Source organism: Mya arenaria, chromosome 15, assembly GCF_026914265.1.
Source record: "Mya arenaria isolate MELC-2E11 chromosome 15, ASM2691426v1".
Taxonomy (NCBI): Eukaryota; Metazoa; Mollusca; class Bivalvia; order Myida; family Myidae; genus Mya; species Mya arenaria.
The window spans coordinates 5020288-5038460 of NC_069136.1; the positions used below are offsets into that span (position 1 = coordinate 5020288).

At 35.9% G+C, this 18173-nt stretch overlaps 1 protein-coding gene across 1 annotated transcript in view; it reads right to left on the reverse strand.

Moving 5' to 3' along the window:
* The window catches only part of LOC128219898 (importin-5-like), a 28176-nt gene continuing 10003 nt past the window's right edge, over window positions 1-18173 (reverse strand). Inside the window, exons 12-27 of the mRNA XM_052928046.1 lie at window positions 17744-17917; window positions 16762-16862; window positions 16349-16466; window positions 15000-15083; window positions 13750-13882; window positions 13213-13274; window positions 11841-11997; window positions 8667-8839; window positions 8316-8427; window positions 7748-7803; window positions 6851-6973; window positions 5882-5956; window positions 5396-5540; window positions 4809-5037; window positions 4399-4540; window positions 1-3796 (exon numbers count right to left, since the gene is read on the reverse strand). Coding sequence (XP_052784006.1) covers window positions 3698-3796; window positions 4399-4540; window positions 4809-5037; window positions 5396-5540; window positions 5882-5956; window positions 6851-6973; window positions 7748-7803; window positions 8316-8427; window positions 8667-8839; window positions 11841-11997; window positions 13213-13274; window positions 13750-13882; window positions 15000-15083; window positions 16349-16466; window positions 16762-16862; window positions 17744-17917 — 1983 coding nt within the window. The 3' untranslated portion in view covers window positions 1-3697. The remainder of the gene's footprint in view (window positions 3797-4398; window positions 4541-4808; window positions 5038-5395; window positions 5541-5881; window positions 5957-6850; window positions 6974-7747; window positions 7804-8315; window positions 8428-8666; window positions 8840-11840; window positions 11998-13212; window positions 13275-13749; window positions 13883-14999; window positions 15084-16348; window positions 16467-16761; window positions 16863-17743; window positions 17918-18173) is intronic.

Here is an 18173-nt window from a genome sequence, read left to right on the forward strand (position 1 = left end):
TTAGTTATTTAGCCATTTTAATATGGTATTGATATTTATACAAGCATTTCAAAAACAAACCATGCATGATTAAGCAACAATATTGAGTTAATGGGATTTGATCTGAAACAAGTAATTACATGAATATTGTAACAGTCAAATGTTGACAAAACAATTTATCTAGTTAACAACCATCTGGTATGGAATGGTATTCAAAAACATTTCAGTGTTTGCCAGTGGTTAATCAAAATAATAATTTGAAAACAGTGAAATTACATTTTTTGTAACAATTACTTTTTTGAGACAACAAAAATTTGAGGTAATTTTGGTAGGCATTGTCAAAACTATTGTCAGTGCACACACGGCTGGGACCAAAAATTGATGCCCTCATTATTTATTTTTCAAAAATGATACCACATCCTAAAGGAAAAAGGTCTTTAAATTAAACACCATGTCATTTTTATTAAAAATGGATTCCATTTCATCTGAGAAAGAACCAAAATTGATATTTTCACTAGTGGCAACAATATGCATTTATTGCTTGCTTTATTAAATAAAATTATTTCTTTCAAACATATCTTGAATGGAACCTTTGAATCAAATTGGATCAAATTATATATTTTGTTAACCTTGTACATTAATTTTTTTCCAGACAATTACTTGTTTAATACTTTAAGAAACCTTTATTTCTTCTCTTAATGAATATTGAATTCCACTACAACATTAGGATCACTTCTTCAAAAATTTCGTCAAAATTGTTTTAAAATGACTAATTTATATTTATACTTTATACAGGAACATATTATACTCAGAGATTTGTTTAAATAATTTCAAAATGATTGTATAACTAAAAGTCAACAATACACTCTCAACTCACTGACACACAGGGGATCATAACAACCTATAATTTAATAATGACTATAAGCAAAGTCTTTCAACAAATAAAAAGAGCACTTAAGGCTTGGAAAAACAAGATGAACAAGAGCTGTCACAGTATGTGACGAATGCCCCCGAATGTGACATTGACCTATGAACAAGGTCAGTACATGAAAAGTTGATCTTGCCTTTACGTGTCAAATACATATGGCAAGTTATTTTAAATTGCCTCTGAACATAAAAAAATACCACCCATACTTGACAACCTACACTGTTATGTCCTTATATTCAGAATTCTCTTGTGAATAAACACTAAGTGTATCTTTCACCTTAGAGGTAGGGACATGGGTCTTGCACATGACACGTCATCTTGGTATGTGGAACACATGTAGCAAGTGACTTTAAAATCTGTCCATACAAGGGAAAGTAACAGCCCGGACACGACAACATATACTCTATGTCCTTATATGCAGCACTCCATTGTGAATAAACACTAAGCGTGACCTTGACCTTTGAGGTAGGGAAACGGGTCTTGCACGTGACAGGTCATCTTGGTATGTGGAACACATGTGGCAAGTTATTTTAAAATCTGTCCATACAAGGGAAAGTTACAGCCCGATCACTACAACCTATACTCTATGTCCTTATATGCAGCACTCCATTGTGAATAAACACTAAGTGTGACCTCGACCTTTGAGGTAGGGACACGGGTCTTGCACGCGACACATTATCTTGGTATGTGGAACACATGTGGCAAGTTATTTTAAAATCTGTCCATACAAGGGAAAGTTACAGCCCGGACACGACAACCTATACTCTAAGTCCTTATATGCAGCACTCCATTGTGAATAAACACTTAGTGTGACCTTGACCTTTAAGGTAGGAACACGGGCCTTGCATGCGACACGTCGTCTTGGTATGTGGAACACATGTGGCAAGTTATTTTAAAATCTGTCCATACAAGAGAAAGTTATAGCCCGGACACGACAACCTAAACTCTATGTCCTTATATGCAGCACTCCATTGTGAATAAACACTAAGTGTGACCTTGACCTTTGAGATAGGGACACGGTCTTGCACGCGACACGTCGTCTTGGTATGTGGAACATATGTGGCAAGTTAATTTAAAATCTGTCCATACAAGGGAAAGTTACAGAGCCGGACGGACGGACGGTGCGATTTTAATATGCCCACCTTCGGGGGCATAAAAACCAACAAGACGCCTAACAAATGGAAGGAATTGCATAGTAATGAGAATGGTGCAAATGTAATGATAGGTATAATACAGTGTCTAATGCAAGTTTATACCGGTACCACACTCACAGAGGAAAATAAATTAACACCAGGGGTTCTAAAAGCTGATAATTGTCAATACAGAAAAATAGCTAGATCCTAAATGTATTCCCAAAGCAAGGCCAAGGGGATTAGATCACTTCTGAAACTGTTTCCAAAGGCATTAAATATATTTGTTTCAAGGTAATTCCTCCTGTTTTTGAAGCAATTGTCCAAACAGAAAACAATCTTTAACACTGTACAAAATAGTCTGAAGTTAAAAGCCGTCAATCCTGATTTCAGATTCAATCTTGAACTTAAGAACCCCTGCAGCCCAAACTTACTGTATCTTATGTATGACACAACATACAGCAATAACAGTTTCAATCTGAAACAACTGACGTAACGTCGCTTAGATCTGAAGGTATTCAACAATTTTGTACATTAATTAAATGAGCATCTGATCATTATTCTAAGAAAAAACAAACTTGGAATCATTAGATTAAGTGTTATTACATTTTCCTGAAACACATTCAAACAATTAAATATCTATAATTAAATTACAACAGCCAGAAAATATAGTTGTGTCCTGTACACCATACAACATCTATAACGTAACTTAATTTACAACATAGTGCATATGAATCTTGGTAACTTCTGAACTACTCTTTCATTATTTGATGACCCCCCCCCCCCCAGACTTAATGATATGTGATAGCTTTGGAAAATGCATGAAAAAGACGAACACCATTGCAACACTCCGCTTGCACATAAAACCATCTAAAATAAATGCATATTCAAACTTCAAGGTCATTATTATCGCATCACATATGAAAGATGAAAGCCCACACCATATTACAATCTAATACTTATTCCTTAAGGATTGTGGTCACCTTGAGACAATTAGAGTTGTGTAATAATTCATGGCTTGTTTTAATTTCTTTTCAAACTTATTACAGGATTAATTAGAATTGCCATGTGATTATTTTGTTACTTTAGTCACTATAAGAGGTTGAACTACATGAAAAATCAGTTACTGTAGCTTTCTGCAAGCTCAAAACTTTCCTGTACCAAATATTACTCCACACAGAATGCAGATATTTTCCATCTACATGATTTTTATCAATATCTATCCTAGCGCATTATAAATAAAAAATTTGGTAATATTTTTTTTACTATGACTTTGTACAATTCATTCTTACATTTACTTATCACAAGATCAAAAATAGTTCTTATCATTCTCAAAGACCTTTTCATTTTCCCCATGCAGCCCTGGCATCTACTCAGATCACAGGGGAAATTCTTGGTAATGCTGCAGGCTACTTGAAATCTTCAAACTTCTATAACTGCACACCAGTCATCGAAATAAGACTTGGGGATAACTAAGCATAACACTAGTGCTTGGTTTCAAAACATTCAACAAGCCCTGCTATTAAAAACAAGAACTTGAGCAAGCCCTGAAAGCATTTTACCAATACAGAGCTTGCGGACTCGTGCTAATTTTGACCACTGGCGTATGTTTTCACGAATGTGTGTGTTAAAGTTTATTTGCTAGAATCATGAGCTTGTGTTATTGCGCAGCGGCAGGTTTAGAGAGTTCGTTTTCTATTGCCTGTTTCTGCTCTTCTGTCAATATGCTCAGGCAGGCCTCTCTAATACTTTGGTCATTCTGAAGAGAAATAATCATGAAATATAAACCACCAGTGCGCACATTCTAACAAATAAATCAGTTTAAAGGTGATCATATTCACTTTCTAGTAAAAGCATTATTATATAAAGTATATTTCACAACTTTCATTCTGAGTCAGAAATTTTTCTTTTAAAAGGTAAACTGGGGCCATATTCAACTTAGATTAAACTGATCTTATAAGAGTAACATTTGTTCAAGGTGTTTTAATTGTTCTGTAAAAATAATTGGCTAATAGACTGAATGGAATCACTGTGGCATACCTTAGAATAAGAAAGAGAATACAATTGAACACTGCCCCAGTCCAACATGAAATTCAATAGACTTCAAAACAGGCAGATTCTGATTAAATAATTCATTAAATGACTTTATTAAGTGAGTTACATGTTAGTTCACACATGTGCGACAGATAGAAAGTAAACCTTTGTGCAAACATTAAGTTGTATTTGTTTTCCCTATACTTATCAATACAATCAAAAGCCTGGTAGTACCCAGCTTATATGATTTTAAGTAATGCAAAAATGATCCCCATCAGCTATTTATTGGCACCATCACTGTGACAGGTGTTGCACAACTCAACTCACCAATGCGACTCTTGTGATCTGCAGAACGCGGTTTTTCACTTCCTCATCGTTCTCCAGTACGTTAGATGCAAGGGCCTGTGCGTTAATCTGTATCAAGATGGGCAGGTTTCGGTTCGCCTCACCGAGGATCAGCGGGTTTCCACTGGAAAAGCAAGAGAAAACCATGTGAATACAATAGCTGTGACAGGAGTGACAAATAACTTCACATGCCACCTGTACATGGTGGCCCTTTTCAAGGGGCCATAACTTCGTCAAATATTTATTCCTGATAAAGAATATTTATATAAGAGTTCATTTTATTTACTTATGTATAATACCTTAATAGCACTTAAATACACTTGTTGCTCAACACTAGTCCTGATTCATTCATTTTCTTTTGCTTAAATGTTCACAATTACTTGTGTAAATACCTGTCTATCAAATCACAGAGGTAGTTGTATATGTGCACAGCCTCGTCAGTATCCTCGGTTACCGGTAACCATGACAACCACATGGGGAGTAATTCTGTTATGTTCACAGTGTCTGGGTGATACTTGCAGATCTTGGTTACCGCAGCAATGGCGTTTTCTGTCGGGCTGGCGTTCTCCACAGAACGGGAATCTGGAGCGTTAATCACCTGCAGTAATATTGGCATCACCTCTGTAATGGAATATCAGTCACTTTACATGGATAAACAATATTAATGTCATCAAAAAAAGACAAAATATTTCCAAATAAAAAGAAGTCTCTTTTACTTCATCTTTTTATAATCAAAAGACCTTACAATTTTAAAGGTAAGACTTTTATGCTTTTGTTCTTATTAAAACTAAATACAGTACAAAAGCATAAAAAAAGTTACCAAATGCTAATTTCAGCCCATGTCAAATGACAGACAAACCTTGGAATTTTTCTCTCCCAAATAAATTCTAACTGCTCACAATTAACAACCAAGTGGCATATAATAAACAAATTACAGCATCTTATCGTGTCATGATCATAGTATTACATAATTACACACCTGGGTATACTTTCTTGTAGGCCTCTCCTCCAAACATGGCCATAACCCCGATTCCAAACGCTGCGGCCTGTCGAACCTCAGCTTGTTTATCACAGACAGATTGTACCATACGCTCCAGGAAAAACTCCTGGTACTTGATTGAACTCTGGAATGAGATCGAAAAACTGTATGACCCATCTACCTGTGCCATAGCTTGCTAGCATTTTTGTACCATTATTTAGAATAACAAATTGTGTTGGAATCTTTGGACATGGATCAAGGTGAACATACAGGTCATTTCTATTAGTTCTGGATTATATTTCAACAAATTAAAAGAACATATTTCTATATATATTCCAAACGTATGTATAAATATAGTGTGTTTTACAAAAATTCACACATTATTTACAAACAAATTATTTCTAGCTTTCAATACAGCATCCTAACATGATGAAGACAATGAGATAGGCAAGGTTTAAAACTGGTGTTAAAGTTAATGACACTTACGTGGCCGGCATGTTCAAGAGTGTCGTCAAATATGCACAGTCCCCACTGACGATCTGGCCACGGTCGCTCGGGACCCTGAATAAGTAATTATTATAGCACATTTACCAAACAAATAGTTTAATCCTGCAGAATATACATTTTGAACAAAAGCAGCTTATTACATTTAAATAGCCATCAGAATATGTATACAACTTTCAAAGAACATTATTGTCCATGTAACATGTTTTCTGCACACAACACACAATAGTAAAACTTGAAGGGTATGTTACAAAGGGATGTACAAGGTAATACAGTGGTTGCAATAAGCACAGGCCCGCAAGACTTTCACAGGTACAATGCTCTCCAGGCTAGCTCAATTCGGAAATTTATACAGCAGGGCTTGTTAAAATTTTTGATGCCATCAACCTGTCACAGGTACAACGCTCTCCAAGCTAGCTCAATTCGGAAATTTATACAGCAGGGCTTGTTAAATTTTTTGATGCCATCAACCTGTCACAGGTACAATGCTCTCCAGGCTAGCTCAATTCGGAAATTTATACAGCAGGGCTTGTTAAATTTTTTGATGCCATCAACCTGTCACAGGTACAATGCTCTCCAGGCTAGCTCAATTCGGAAATTTATACAGCAGGGCTTGTTAAATTTTTTGATGCCATCAACCTGTCACAGGTACAATGCTCTCCAGGCTAGCTCAATTCGGAAATTTATACAGCAGGGCTTGTTAAATTTTTTGATGCCATCAACCTGTCACAGGTACAATGCTCTCCAGGCTAGCTCAATTTGGAAATTTATACAGCAGGGCTTGTTAAATTTTTTGATGCCATCAACCTGTCACAGGTACAATGCTCTCAAGGCTTGCTCAATTCTGAAATTTATACAGCAGGGCTTGTTGAAATTTTTGATGCCACCACCTGTTTAAGAATTCGGGCTTGTTCATCCAAAAGTCTTATTTGATGACTGAGTAATACTTACGATGAGTTTCACAAAGTGTGGCAGGAGTGTTTCGAAATGCACATTGAATTCCTCCTTGTGTGTACCATACAGGGAGTGAACGAGGTCCGATACTTTGCTCAGTATGTAAACATCTTCGTCATCCTAAAATCATACAATCATGAGAATATCTTACTTATGGTACATTCAGACTTTTGTTTATAAAAAATAGCTCACAGTCAATCTTTTCGTAGAATACTAGAATGCATAATACTGAAAGAAAATGTGTATATGTTAGATTTAGGAGTATGAAAAACAATGATTATTGTCAATCCTGAATATACACAAAGGTCTGCATGAGTATGAGTGATTTTACAACAGCTCTTAAAGCAGGGAAACTTGGCCAAAACAACTGTTGAAATTGTTTCCCCAAATCGTTTCTATTAATTTCAAGGTACATCCTATGCATGCTTTTGATGCAAAGGTCCAAGCAAAAACCAATCTTGACAACTGTACAATGACCTGAAGTTATAAGCTCTCAATAAGAATTTCAGGATTAAACCTGAACTTAAAAAACCCTGCAGATTATTAAGCTATTGTAAACCAGAACAAGTACGCGGCAGAACAAATGCCAATTCTTTTCATCATGGGGTATAACATGACAATAATTGAAGTCAAGAGTTATGGGCCTTGTTTAACATGTCTGTTTTGTCTCTGAAATGTGTACCAAGTTACATTTGTTTATATGGAACGGCTGTTGAGCTATGGCCAAGCTTAAAGTTTTTGCACACCAACACTGCCACCAATGAAAATGACACAAAGGATATGACATTACCTTCAAAAATATCTTCCAAAAACAGACAAGCATGTCAACATCAGTCATTGCCATTACACAGGACACAATGAGCAAACTACAATTATCATGTGTTCCATTCTTACCTCTTCCAAGAGCTGTTCCTCTGTCACCTCATCATAGTCTTCATCTTTCCGCTTCTCTGAATTACAAATGAGAATAAATGTACTTGAAAGCGAAGCAACATATTATACTTATATATTCAGGGTTCTTATAAAAAACAAGCTGCTGGCCAATAGGGATGTTTCAAATGACTTTAAGGTTTGCCAAATAAAGATCTTCTTTTTCAAAATGCACATTCATGAACCCCTACCTGGTTGGTTACTTTCGACATTCAAATCCTGATATTCAATGTTTGTTGTATCCAGGAAAATTTAATGGTCTATCATTTCTTTCCTACACAGGTTAGAAACTCAAATCTTAATCCTACATAAATCATAATGCATGAAAAAAGTAAACGTTTGCTGAACACTGATACATGTAAATAATGTCATGTTGAATTAATGTTACCGAGTTCAGTTCATCACAGATGCAATTGATTACTGACAACAAACTTCAACAAGTGACATGGCAGAACATGGTGTCCTGTTAATATGACCTAGGTTTGAGTCTAGCCAATCTCTCTTTGTTAACATGAACGTGATTTCAGTGTACCTTGTCTCTCATGCTGTCTCTCAAAGTGTTGTTTGAGGTATTTATCTAGCACAGCAAGAGTCTGTTGCATGGTTTCGGCTGTCAGGCACCCCTTTCCAAGTATCTCTACACACTGCAAAGATTAATATATTCAATCATCGTAAATTTTAACCGGACAAACATTTATGGAGTTGATTAAAATAATCTTGTTAAGAAGTGTTTGCTGCATGGTTTAGCTGTTTACATACACAATTTGATGATGGCATTATTGGTGCTAAAGGATCTAAAACAGGGAAACACATTGCCTGAAATTTCGTATGCAATATAACGTTTTAAAATACAATTTTGTAGGACATATTATTAATAACAAACCTTGGCCAGCGATCCCATGAGTTCTGGTAGTACGGAGATTTCTGGTTCCAGTTCAATAGCTTTGAGAAGGTTTGGACAGATATAGTTCCACATCTCAGCCAGATACGACTCTCCCCGTATCCGGGCACACTCGATAAGGTACGGAAGACTTTCTGCAGCCGACGTTCTCACCTCTACAATTGGAAGAACGCTAGTAATTTTTTGTATTTTATTGCTATTAAGAGGACTTTTGGGGGTTTTCAAGTCAGCAGTTGTTAGTCCATTCAGTCATCAGGTTAACCTTGGTACCGCAGATGCCCCCATGATACAAGACCACACAATCACAGAAAATCGTGCCAACAACAGTGATCAATATAATATTAACAGCTGTTGTAAAATAAATAAGTTTAAACTCAAAACAGTGCCATTCACTACTTATATTGATGTTAGTATTACCAGTTTGGCATGAGAAATTGCAGGTTATCATGATGCTCCTTATTATATAGGCTTATAACAGGATTTACAAAATATTTTCATTTCATAGTAATATCTTGCATTTTAGATATTATGGCGCCAATTGTTTAAAACTCTAGTAAAATTACTAATGCTTACGCCAACATTAAATGATAAGAGTTTTGAACAATTCGGCATAGGAATTTAAACAGGATATACACAAATTATCTTCAAAGATTGAGAAGGCTGTATCAGATGCTATCTAGCAAGTAGGTACAGTCACTGAGGCCCCTGGCCTCTCTGTAGCCCAAAAGGGGTATACATCATGTACAGCTGAAGGTTAAGTTGACTCTTTACAAGAGATAATAAAGACCAACACAAATGACATATACAGGTATTAGTTATGTAATATCTAACTGTATCAGATACTATCTAGCAAGTAGGTACAGTCACTGAGGCCCCTGGCCTCTCTGTAGCCCAAAAGGGGTATACATCATGTACAGCTGAGGATTAAGTTGACTCTTTACAAGAGATAATAAATACCAATACAAATGACATATACAGGTATTAGTTATGTAATATCTAACTGTATCAGATACTATCTAGCAAGTAGGTACAGTCATTGAGACCTCCAGTCTCTCTGTAGCCCAAAGGGGTATACATCATGTACAGTCAGAATCATACTCACACATCACTATTTATTCACGTTCAAAATCTATAAGTCAGGATGACAACAACCGAGAATTGAAACTCTTAACTATATGAGGAAGAATTCACTGTCCTGCATTTTCAGTTACATCTCGAATAATTGGATTTAGTTGTAGTTCGCGTTTTTTCTATGCTTCCAGTGTTGTAATCATTAGAAAGACAACATTGATGGAATTTTATATGTGTATAATAATAATTTTTAAAAATACAGGAACTAGTTATTTTTTATAACATTTGGTCAGTTTTATTTGACATTTGATTAACATTTTTACCGTGGGTTCAGAAAACTGATATTGCCTCCTTCAGCACTTTGGACTTTTGGTCGCTTCAGACAATTTATCTTTATAGAAAGGTATATTTCCCGATGTCCATTTGCCAAATAAGCATTTGGAAGAGTTGAAAACATATAAATCCCGATTTAATCTGAAGAAAACATGACGTAACATTTCGTGTCAAATATGTTACATCTCGAATCGCTTGGTTTTTTGACAACAACAGACATGTATAATTCACTTTAGTGACCTGTTTTTAATTTTACCGAGGTCAGGTGTTCATTTGATGAAAACAATAGTTCCCATAAATACGTACTAAACGTGTATTGATCGACTGAAATATTTCACCTAAAGTCGTGTCTCAAATGTTACGTCACAAATTATTCAGATTTTGTTCATGTACACAGCCCTTCGTGTATTTCGACAAACTTAAACTGTGTGGCATATAGCTAATACCGCGACAGAAAAGTAGCACCGAACGCGTGCATTGATACTGTGTAGTATATCGAAGAACAAGCAAAGCATGGGTAAGTGTTGTCGTGGAAGTTACGTCCTAACAGATTCGAGGTGGGCTTATTTCATTCAGTTTCATGACATTAACTGATGCAGCTTGTATATTTCGCCTGTACGGGTGCACAAACTAATGATTTGTCTCAATTGTCTTGAGGTTTAAATCATTCGATTTCACGTGTGTTCAGTTCAAATGTGTTGTAAAGCTGGTATTTTGGTGTCTTATGTTACGTCTACGAAGTCATTGTGTTTACATCGGTACACGCTGTATTTTAAGCAGTCATAATTCGCAATTTTGCATATAAACTGAGTAAAGTTTAACCAAATAATTGGGAATTTCTTAAAAATGCCTGTTGTCACACAGCTCTTATTACACGAATATGTAACGGCGACACCATTCATTACCGATTTTGACATTTGGGTAAAAGAGTCCCAAGTTACGTCCAAATAATTTTGAAAAGCATTTTAAGTCTCTAGTGCTAGTAAGAATGTATAAACATGTTATGTACCTGTGTTACACAATAATCAAGAGACATATACAAGAAATAAGCCTCAAATAGCTCATATTACTGCCACAAAAGTATATAACTCTTTGATGTGCGCCTTTGTGTCCAGTTACATCTGGATGTAAAGTCCTAAAACCAATTGTATGCTTCAAAACTCGGCATGGTTTGCTTTGTTTTTCTGCATAAAAAACAACTATTTATGTGACAAAGCAATACAAATTATAATAAAGCAAATGTTTACAACAAGAAAGGGTTCCATTTATAGTGGAATGTCATCGTTACATCACCAATTTTTTAAATAAATTGAAGGCTCATTACTTTTTTTGTGTGAAGTGCTTTATTTAAATCTTCAAAGGTATTTTAGAAGTGACAAAAACAAATGCAGTAGCATGTAAAAGAACTTACTAAACTATTGATATTTTTTTTTTATATGGACACCAAGCAATTTGTGATGCAACAAAACAAGCTGGGCAGTGAATTCTTCCTCATATATGTTCAGTGATTGGTTGATTAATTACTCCACATTTAGACAGACTAGAGTTTGTAGTCATCACACTCAACAAACAGGCTCATTAATTTTCTTCATATCTTTACAAAAGTTTGAACAAAACTGATAATTTTCTACTATCCTTACATAACTAAAAATACTTCAAAAGCTAAAATAAAAACCTAAAACACTGCATACAATTTTCCTTATATATCAATGACTCTAAAGACTGCAGTTGAAACATGTAGTTGCTATTTACCATCGTGAAAGTAAAACTTGAGTAGCGGCACCATCAGGTTGACAACTTCCTGTGTGTAGTTAGCGAACCCTTCCTTCAATTCACGAGCATAACACACCAGCATCTGACAAGCTGTAGATTTCTCCTCCAGGCCAGCAGTCTTGATGCCAAAACTTTGCTGTAAAGTAATAATGATCCTAACACTGAACAGTGCCATACAATTACATTTTAGAATCAGTGATCGTGATGATTTAAAAATAAATAGCTTCTTTTATCTTCAACAACGTGTTTATAATAGTAAAGCAGGGTTCCCGCTGGCGATCGCCATTTGCGACAAAATCGCAAAAGTGGCGACAACTTTTCAAATTTGGCGAATTTATGGCAACAATTTTTTTCTAAAATATTTTCTTAAAATGATGTAAGTGGTGCCCATGCGGCCTACATGATAATCGATTCTGTCACTGTCATAAATCAAGCGCATCTGCTGTTGCGACAACAAAAATTAATCCGATAATTAGGGCAAGCAGTCATGGCCCAGTCAACACCTCGATAATTATTGCAGAATTTTATTGCTTTCACGAATAAACAATGACATCCTTTAACTGTTAGGTCTCTTATTAGCAAACAAGGTTAATATTTAGCTCAACAGCTTTGTTTTGCGTAATTATCGTGTTAGTTTTAAAAATGCAAATCATGGAATTTTATGTTGTCGGAAAGTCACGTGATATGCAAATTTCGTAATGACGTTTACGCGCTAAAAATAGATTTGCTTGTCGCAATTTGTAATTGCTATAAATGCAGCATTCTAAGGGTTCAAACAGAAATCATTGGGTATGCTTACAAATAATTAGAATTAAACCCCATTTGATAAGGCTTCTAATAAATTGGCTGGGGTAAAGTAGGTAGACGAATTTCTATTAGGAAAGTTATGGCACTAGTTTGACAATGTATATTTCTTTGAGTTTCCATTTAATTTGAATTTATCTCATAAATTCTTAATTGTATTCTTTAATGCTATGACACTGTTGTATGAAGGCATTAGACTGAAATTAACATATTGATGTTTATGTCACATTTTTTTGCAATATTTTCATATTTTTTTTATTTATATACTAGTCCATATACAGTATTTTGTCAATAGAATAACAATTTGCTAATATCTTGTGCTTCATTTACAACAAATACTATATTTTTGCCGGACAAGGTGCTTATTAAATGCAATTTAAGGCTCTTTAAATGCTTAAACCCCATGAGCTTCAGGGGGCTTTGCCCCCACAAGGGCGCTGCCCTGGACCCATAAGGGTCCTTTCGCGGTCCCCTTAACCCCCCGCGAAAAAGTGGCGACAACTTTTTAGAACCCAGGGGCAACCCTGGTAAAGGTTTGTAAACCTACAGCATCTCCGAGTGTGACGAACTGCCAGTCTGTATCATTTTCAACCTCCGATACATCCTCACCTGAAATCACACGGGTATATGATATTAGCCTATATACATGTATTTTAATATATTCCATGGAAATAATTTTTTGCCAATTCTTGTTGCCTTTATGTGGCCCTTTATAGAATATGTTTAGAAAGGACGACTGTGTTCCGAGTAGATTATTGTCCTCTCGTATTAGAATTAAGTGTTTTGCTTAACATCAGAAGTGATATTGGATGAAAGTCTTCAAGATAATTATCACTTTATCAAGAGAGGTTGCATGACACCGGATGTATGTGTGTGCATGTACAGATGACAGCTGCAGTGGAGTCAGAAAGATGTTTGCAAAATCTGGTCACTTTGTGAATACTTATTGTACTCATGACATAATTCTTTTAAAATTTCATTCTAATAGCTAAATCAGAGAGAAATATACTTGGAATGTGACTTTTTGCATTTAAATACACAGTAACTCTGCAGTGCCTTGCCACACGAAAAGAGAGCTTCTTACTGTCCAACAAGGCGACCTCAGGTTTGAGAGAGGCAGCCTTCATCACTGGCCCCATCACCAGCGGCAGGTATTGTTCGAAATCCTTCCCAAGGATCTTACACATACGGGCCCATGCAGCTATCATATACGATATCTGAAAGTGAAGTAATACAATATGCACATCTCTAGGACTAATTATAAGGTATTGAACATTGAGCTCTACAATAGAAATACATATTCAGTGGTTGGTCTGTTATGGGTTTTCAATGGCTAGTCCATGGTTTCTTTTCTGCTTGTCTGCTTTGAAGTTTAATGACTGGTCTATGACTTTTTCCACTAGTCTGCTATGGGTCTTAATGGCTAGTCTATAATTGCTTCTACACGTCTGCCATGGGTTCTAATGGTTAATCTATGAATTTTTTGCTAATATAATACTTTTCTTCTAGTCTGCTAAAGGTTTTTTTGACTAGTCTGCAACCTGTTTTCATGGCTAGAAGGTATTCCAAGGAATTTAAAGGTCTGGCTTAAGTTATACTTGAACACCATGATATCATAAAACATAAATCAATCAACTGTATCAGATACTATCTAGCAAGTAGGTACAGTCACTGAGACCTCTGGTCTCTCTGTAGCCCAAAAGGTTATACATCATATACAGTTGAAGATTAAGTTTACTCCTTTTCAAAAGAGATAATAAACAACAACATACATATGTGTATGTAGATTTCATGCACTATTTAACTGTATCAGATACTATCTAGCAAGTAGGTACAGTCACTGAGACCTCCAGTCTCTCTGTAACCCAAAAGGGGTATACATCATGTACAGTTAAGAATTTAAGTTTGACCTTTTTAAATAATGCACATATATTTTAGTAAACTTGCTATCTTTCCCCTTCTTCATTTAAGTTCAGTTATTTTATAATCATCTACTTTGCTTCAGAAAGGAATATATAAATTAAAGTCCATCAAGGGTTACTATGTGACTGGTAAATCTCTTATTCTGTCGAACCAATATGTTTTTATATCAACATTCTAGCTTTAGGGTCTCCTGCCCATTGTTAAGATACTGATAAGTGCTTATAAGTCCTTTGATTTTGCTTCACGAGTTTTCATAACAGTTCTACCTTATGGAATAATTTGGACATTGATTGTTGTTGAATGTTGTAAATCAAGTCCTTCTGTAAAATATTTGTTTGCATTTAACACATATAACATATACGCAAGATGGGAGTGGATCAGTTTCATGTTGATTATCTGCAAACATGTTACCTGTGGGTCATCGTCTGCTATATCCGTCATGTCGGTCTGCGTCTTCAACAACAACTGCATCACATCACTGCAGTCGTTCATGAACTGGAAATACACATACAACAATACACACATATGCACACAGTTGGTCTTATACAGAGTTCAACACTAACAATGCTCCGGGATCCCATACCTTTTGACAGAAAGTTAGATAGGAACCAAAAATACATGTGAAGTTTAATATACAATAATTCACTTTCGAAAAATGAACCAATAACCACTGGCCAGATCTCATTACATATCACAATACCTCTTTTGCTTTCGCTTAAAAAAACATAGGACTGTATCAGATACTATCTAGCAAGTAGGTACAGTCAATGAGACCTCTAGTCTCTCTGTAGCCCATAAGGGGTATACATCATGTACAGTCCATCTGATACTGTGGTTTTCTCTGTGGACAGAAAGGAATCACAAGGAGCCCATTGCAGTACACTATATGTAGTTATTCTAGATTGCAAGATCTAAACAATATCGTATATATGCTGTTACAGTTTTCTGGGACTAAATATAAAATGGCGAACTCCACATCTTCATATATTTTTGAAATCATTGCTACTATGGTAACTGATATGATGCTCAAATCTGATCATTCTAAACCATTACAAAAGGTCCAATAGACAGGCCTTCCAGCAGCCACTAACAAAAAAGTAGGAGGTTTTCTGACAGAAAAAAGGAAATAGTAGGAATATTTTTTACAAAAAGTAGGAAAAGTAGGAATATTTTTGGTTAAATATGTAATTATTAATAGCTATTAACTTACCTACAGGAGATGTTTTTAATGCAAAATCATACCATTATATATGCCACATTAAAGATATAAGTGAATGATGCTTGGTCGGTTTCTGTTGCTGAACTGTGTGGGTGAAAAGATGATGGACGTCAAAATTGAACATGTTGCCACAACTTTCAACAACAGAAACCAGCCAGTTTGACATCTTTTGTTCATTTTCTGCAAGTAAAACTAGCACAAAGATCAAACTTCAATATTTTTGGGGACTTTATTTTCAAACAAGGGAAAAATACAGCCCGGACACGAGTTATTGAGCTGGACACACAGACGGACGGAAGGACGGACGTACGGTGTGATTTTAATATGCCCACCTGGAGTAGGAACGCTGGAAGGCCTGAATATCTTTATGTTGATATTTTTACCTGAATTTTGCACAAAATCACTTCATTAGACTATCCATTTCTAGATCGTTTGAATGGCATCAGAACTATATAATAGGTAAAACTACACAATATAACAAACAGTGATTGTGATAAGGACATATTTGTACTTGTCATTAACTAAATCCACAGTATTGTACCTTGTCCCTGCCGACTGCCAGGCCTATAAGGCTGATACATTCGATCGTCTTCCCTCTCAACAGTTTGTATTCTGTGTTGTCAGCATGTTGAACTATGTACTTCAAACATGGCATAAACCTGCAAGGCATTGTCATGTGCTTACTTTAAACATTATATATTTTAAAACGATTGTGAAGAAACTTGTACTAAGTCAGTCTCATTGGCACAATGTTGCACAAGAGTGTAGTCTTGTGTTGTGGGGGAACAAAACCCAGAAGGACCACTAACTAAACGTACATGCACCAGGCCGGGAATCAGGTCGCCATTGTGAGAAGCAATTTGCTAACCACTGTACTAACTCGACAACCATGTGCTTACTTCAAACATGTCATAAACTTGCAAGGCTTTGTCATGTGGTTACTTTCCCACTTACCTATCGTAGAAGGAGATGAACTTCTCCTCAGCTGTGTCAGCTACAGAGGCCAGTGTGGTGACCATCTGCTCCAGAACCATCTTGGTGCCTTTCTCCATCAACTGTTCAATAGTTAACATAAATAAAAGGGTTGCAAATTTGATGATTAAAACATGTAAATGGTATGATGCTGATCTCACATGTCAGCAATAATGTCACCTCTTGTTTAAGGTTGAGACATGCTGTATTTGTCATTATAATCAGCAAGAAATGCTACTTTGAGTCAGAACAGATAAGATTACAGGATTGAATAGCTCAAATATTGAATACATTGGCATAAAGCAAAAGGTGCTTTCGGCCAGCTATAATTAAATGAAGTAGGCACGTTTCTCCTTTAATTGATAGGAATTTTCTCATTGGTTTCATTGATGTGTACATGAACTCCCATGTTGCACTACACAAGTGGTTATTTCCAAATCAACTACGTCATTTGCAACAATTAATTGAAGTAAGACTGTATCAGATACTATCTAGCAAAAAGGTACAGTCAACGAGACCTCTAGTCTCTATGTAGCCCAAAAGGGGTATACATCATATACAGTCAGAATCAATCTTCTAGTAAGTGTATTTCTTATGCTAATATACAGCGTAACTACTTTCCTTGCAAGAAAATAGTGATCCAGAAGTTTACATGACATGAGTTTTTTGCCCTGTAAGAGCTATCCATGTGTATGTCAACAAGTCAACAAAAGTACATTGTTTATATACACAGGGTTCTCAATAAATTTTGGTTGAACTGTCTCAAATAGTAAAGTAAACGACCAGCTTCTACTTATTCTACTGAAAATTCATTTAGTTTTCCAAATTTGAACCGGCCCTATTGCCATTTGAACCGTCCATTTTGGCCGGCAGCCGGTTCTTACTGAGAACACTGTATACATACAATTTCCTTCAGAAAACAATGCTAAAATGTCCTTTAAAATAGATATTCAACTTAACTTGCCTCTTTCATCTTGTTAGAAAGGACCTTCTCCAGTTTCTCCATGATTGCATCTATGTATAGGATGAGGATAGACTTTGGGCAGTCCTCACTGAAGTTGACCAAGGCAGCAGCTCCGTGCGTCTGTACACGAGGGTTATTGTCGTCGTCCATAACCGATAACACCTCAATGACAACCTAGATGGAAGAGAAACAAGATGCATTGTGTATATGAAAAAATGGGGCAGATTTGTGCTAATCTTCACTTAAGTTGTGAGGGCTGCAGCTCTGTGCGTCTTTACACGAGGATTGGCTTCATCATTCATAAACAGTAACAACCCATTGAAAAAATAAGTTGTAAGGATTAGAATGGACAATCCTGGCTACAGTTAAAGAGGGTTGCTGCTCCATGCTCCTGAACTCTTGTATAATCATCATCATCCATGACTGATAA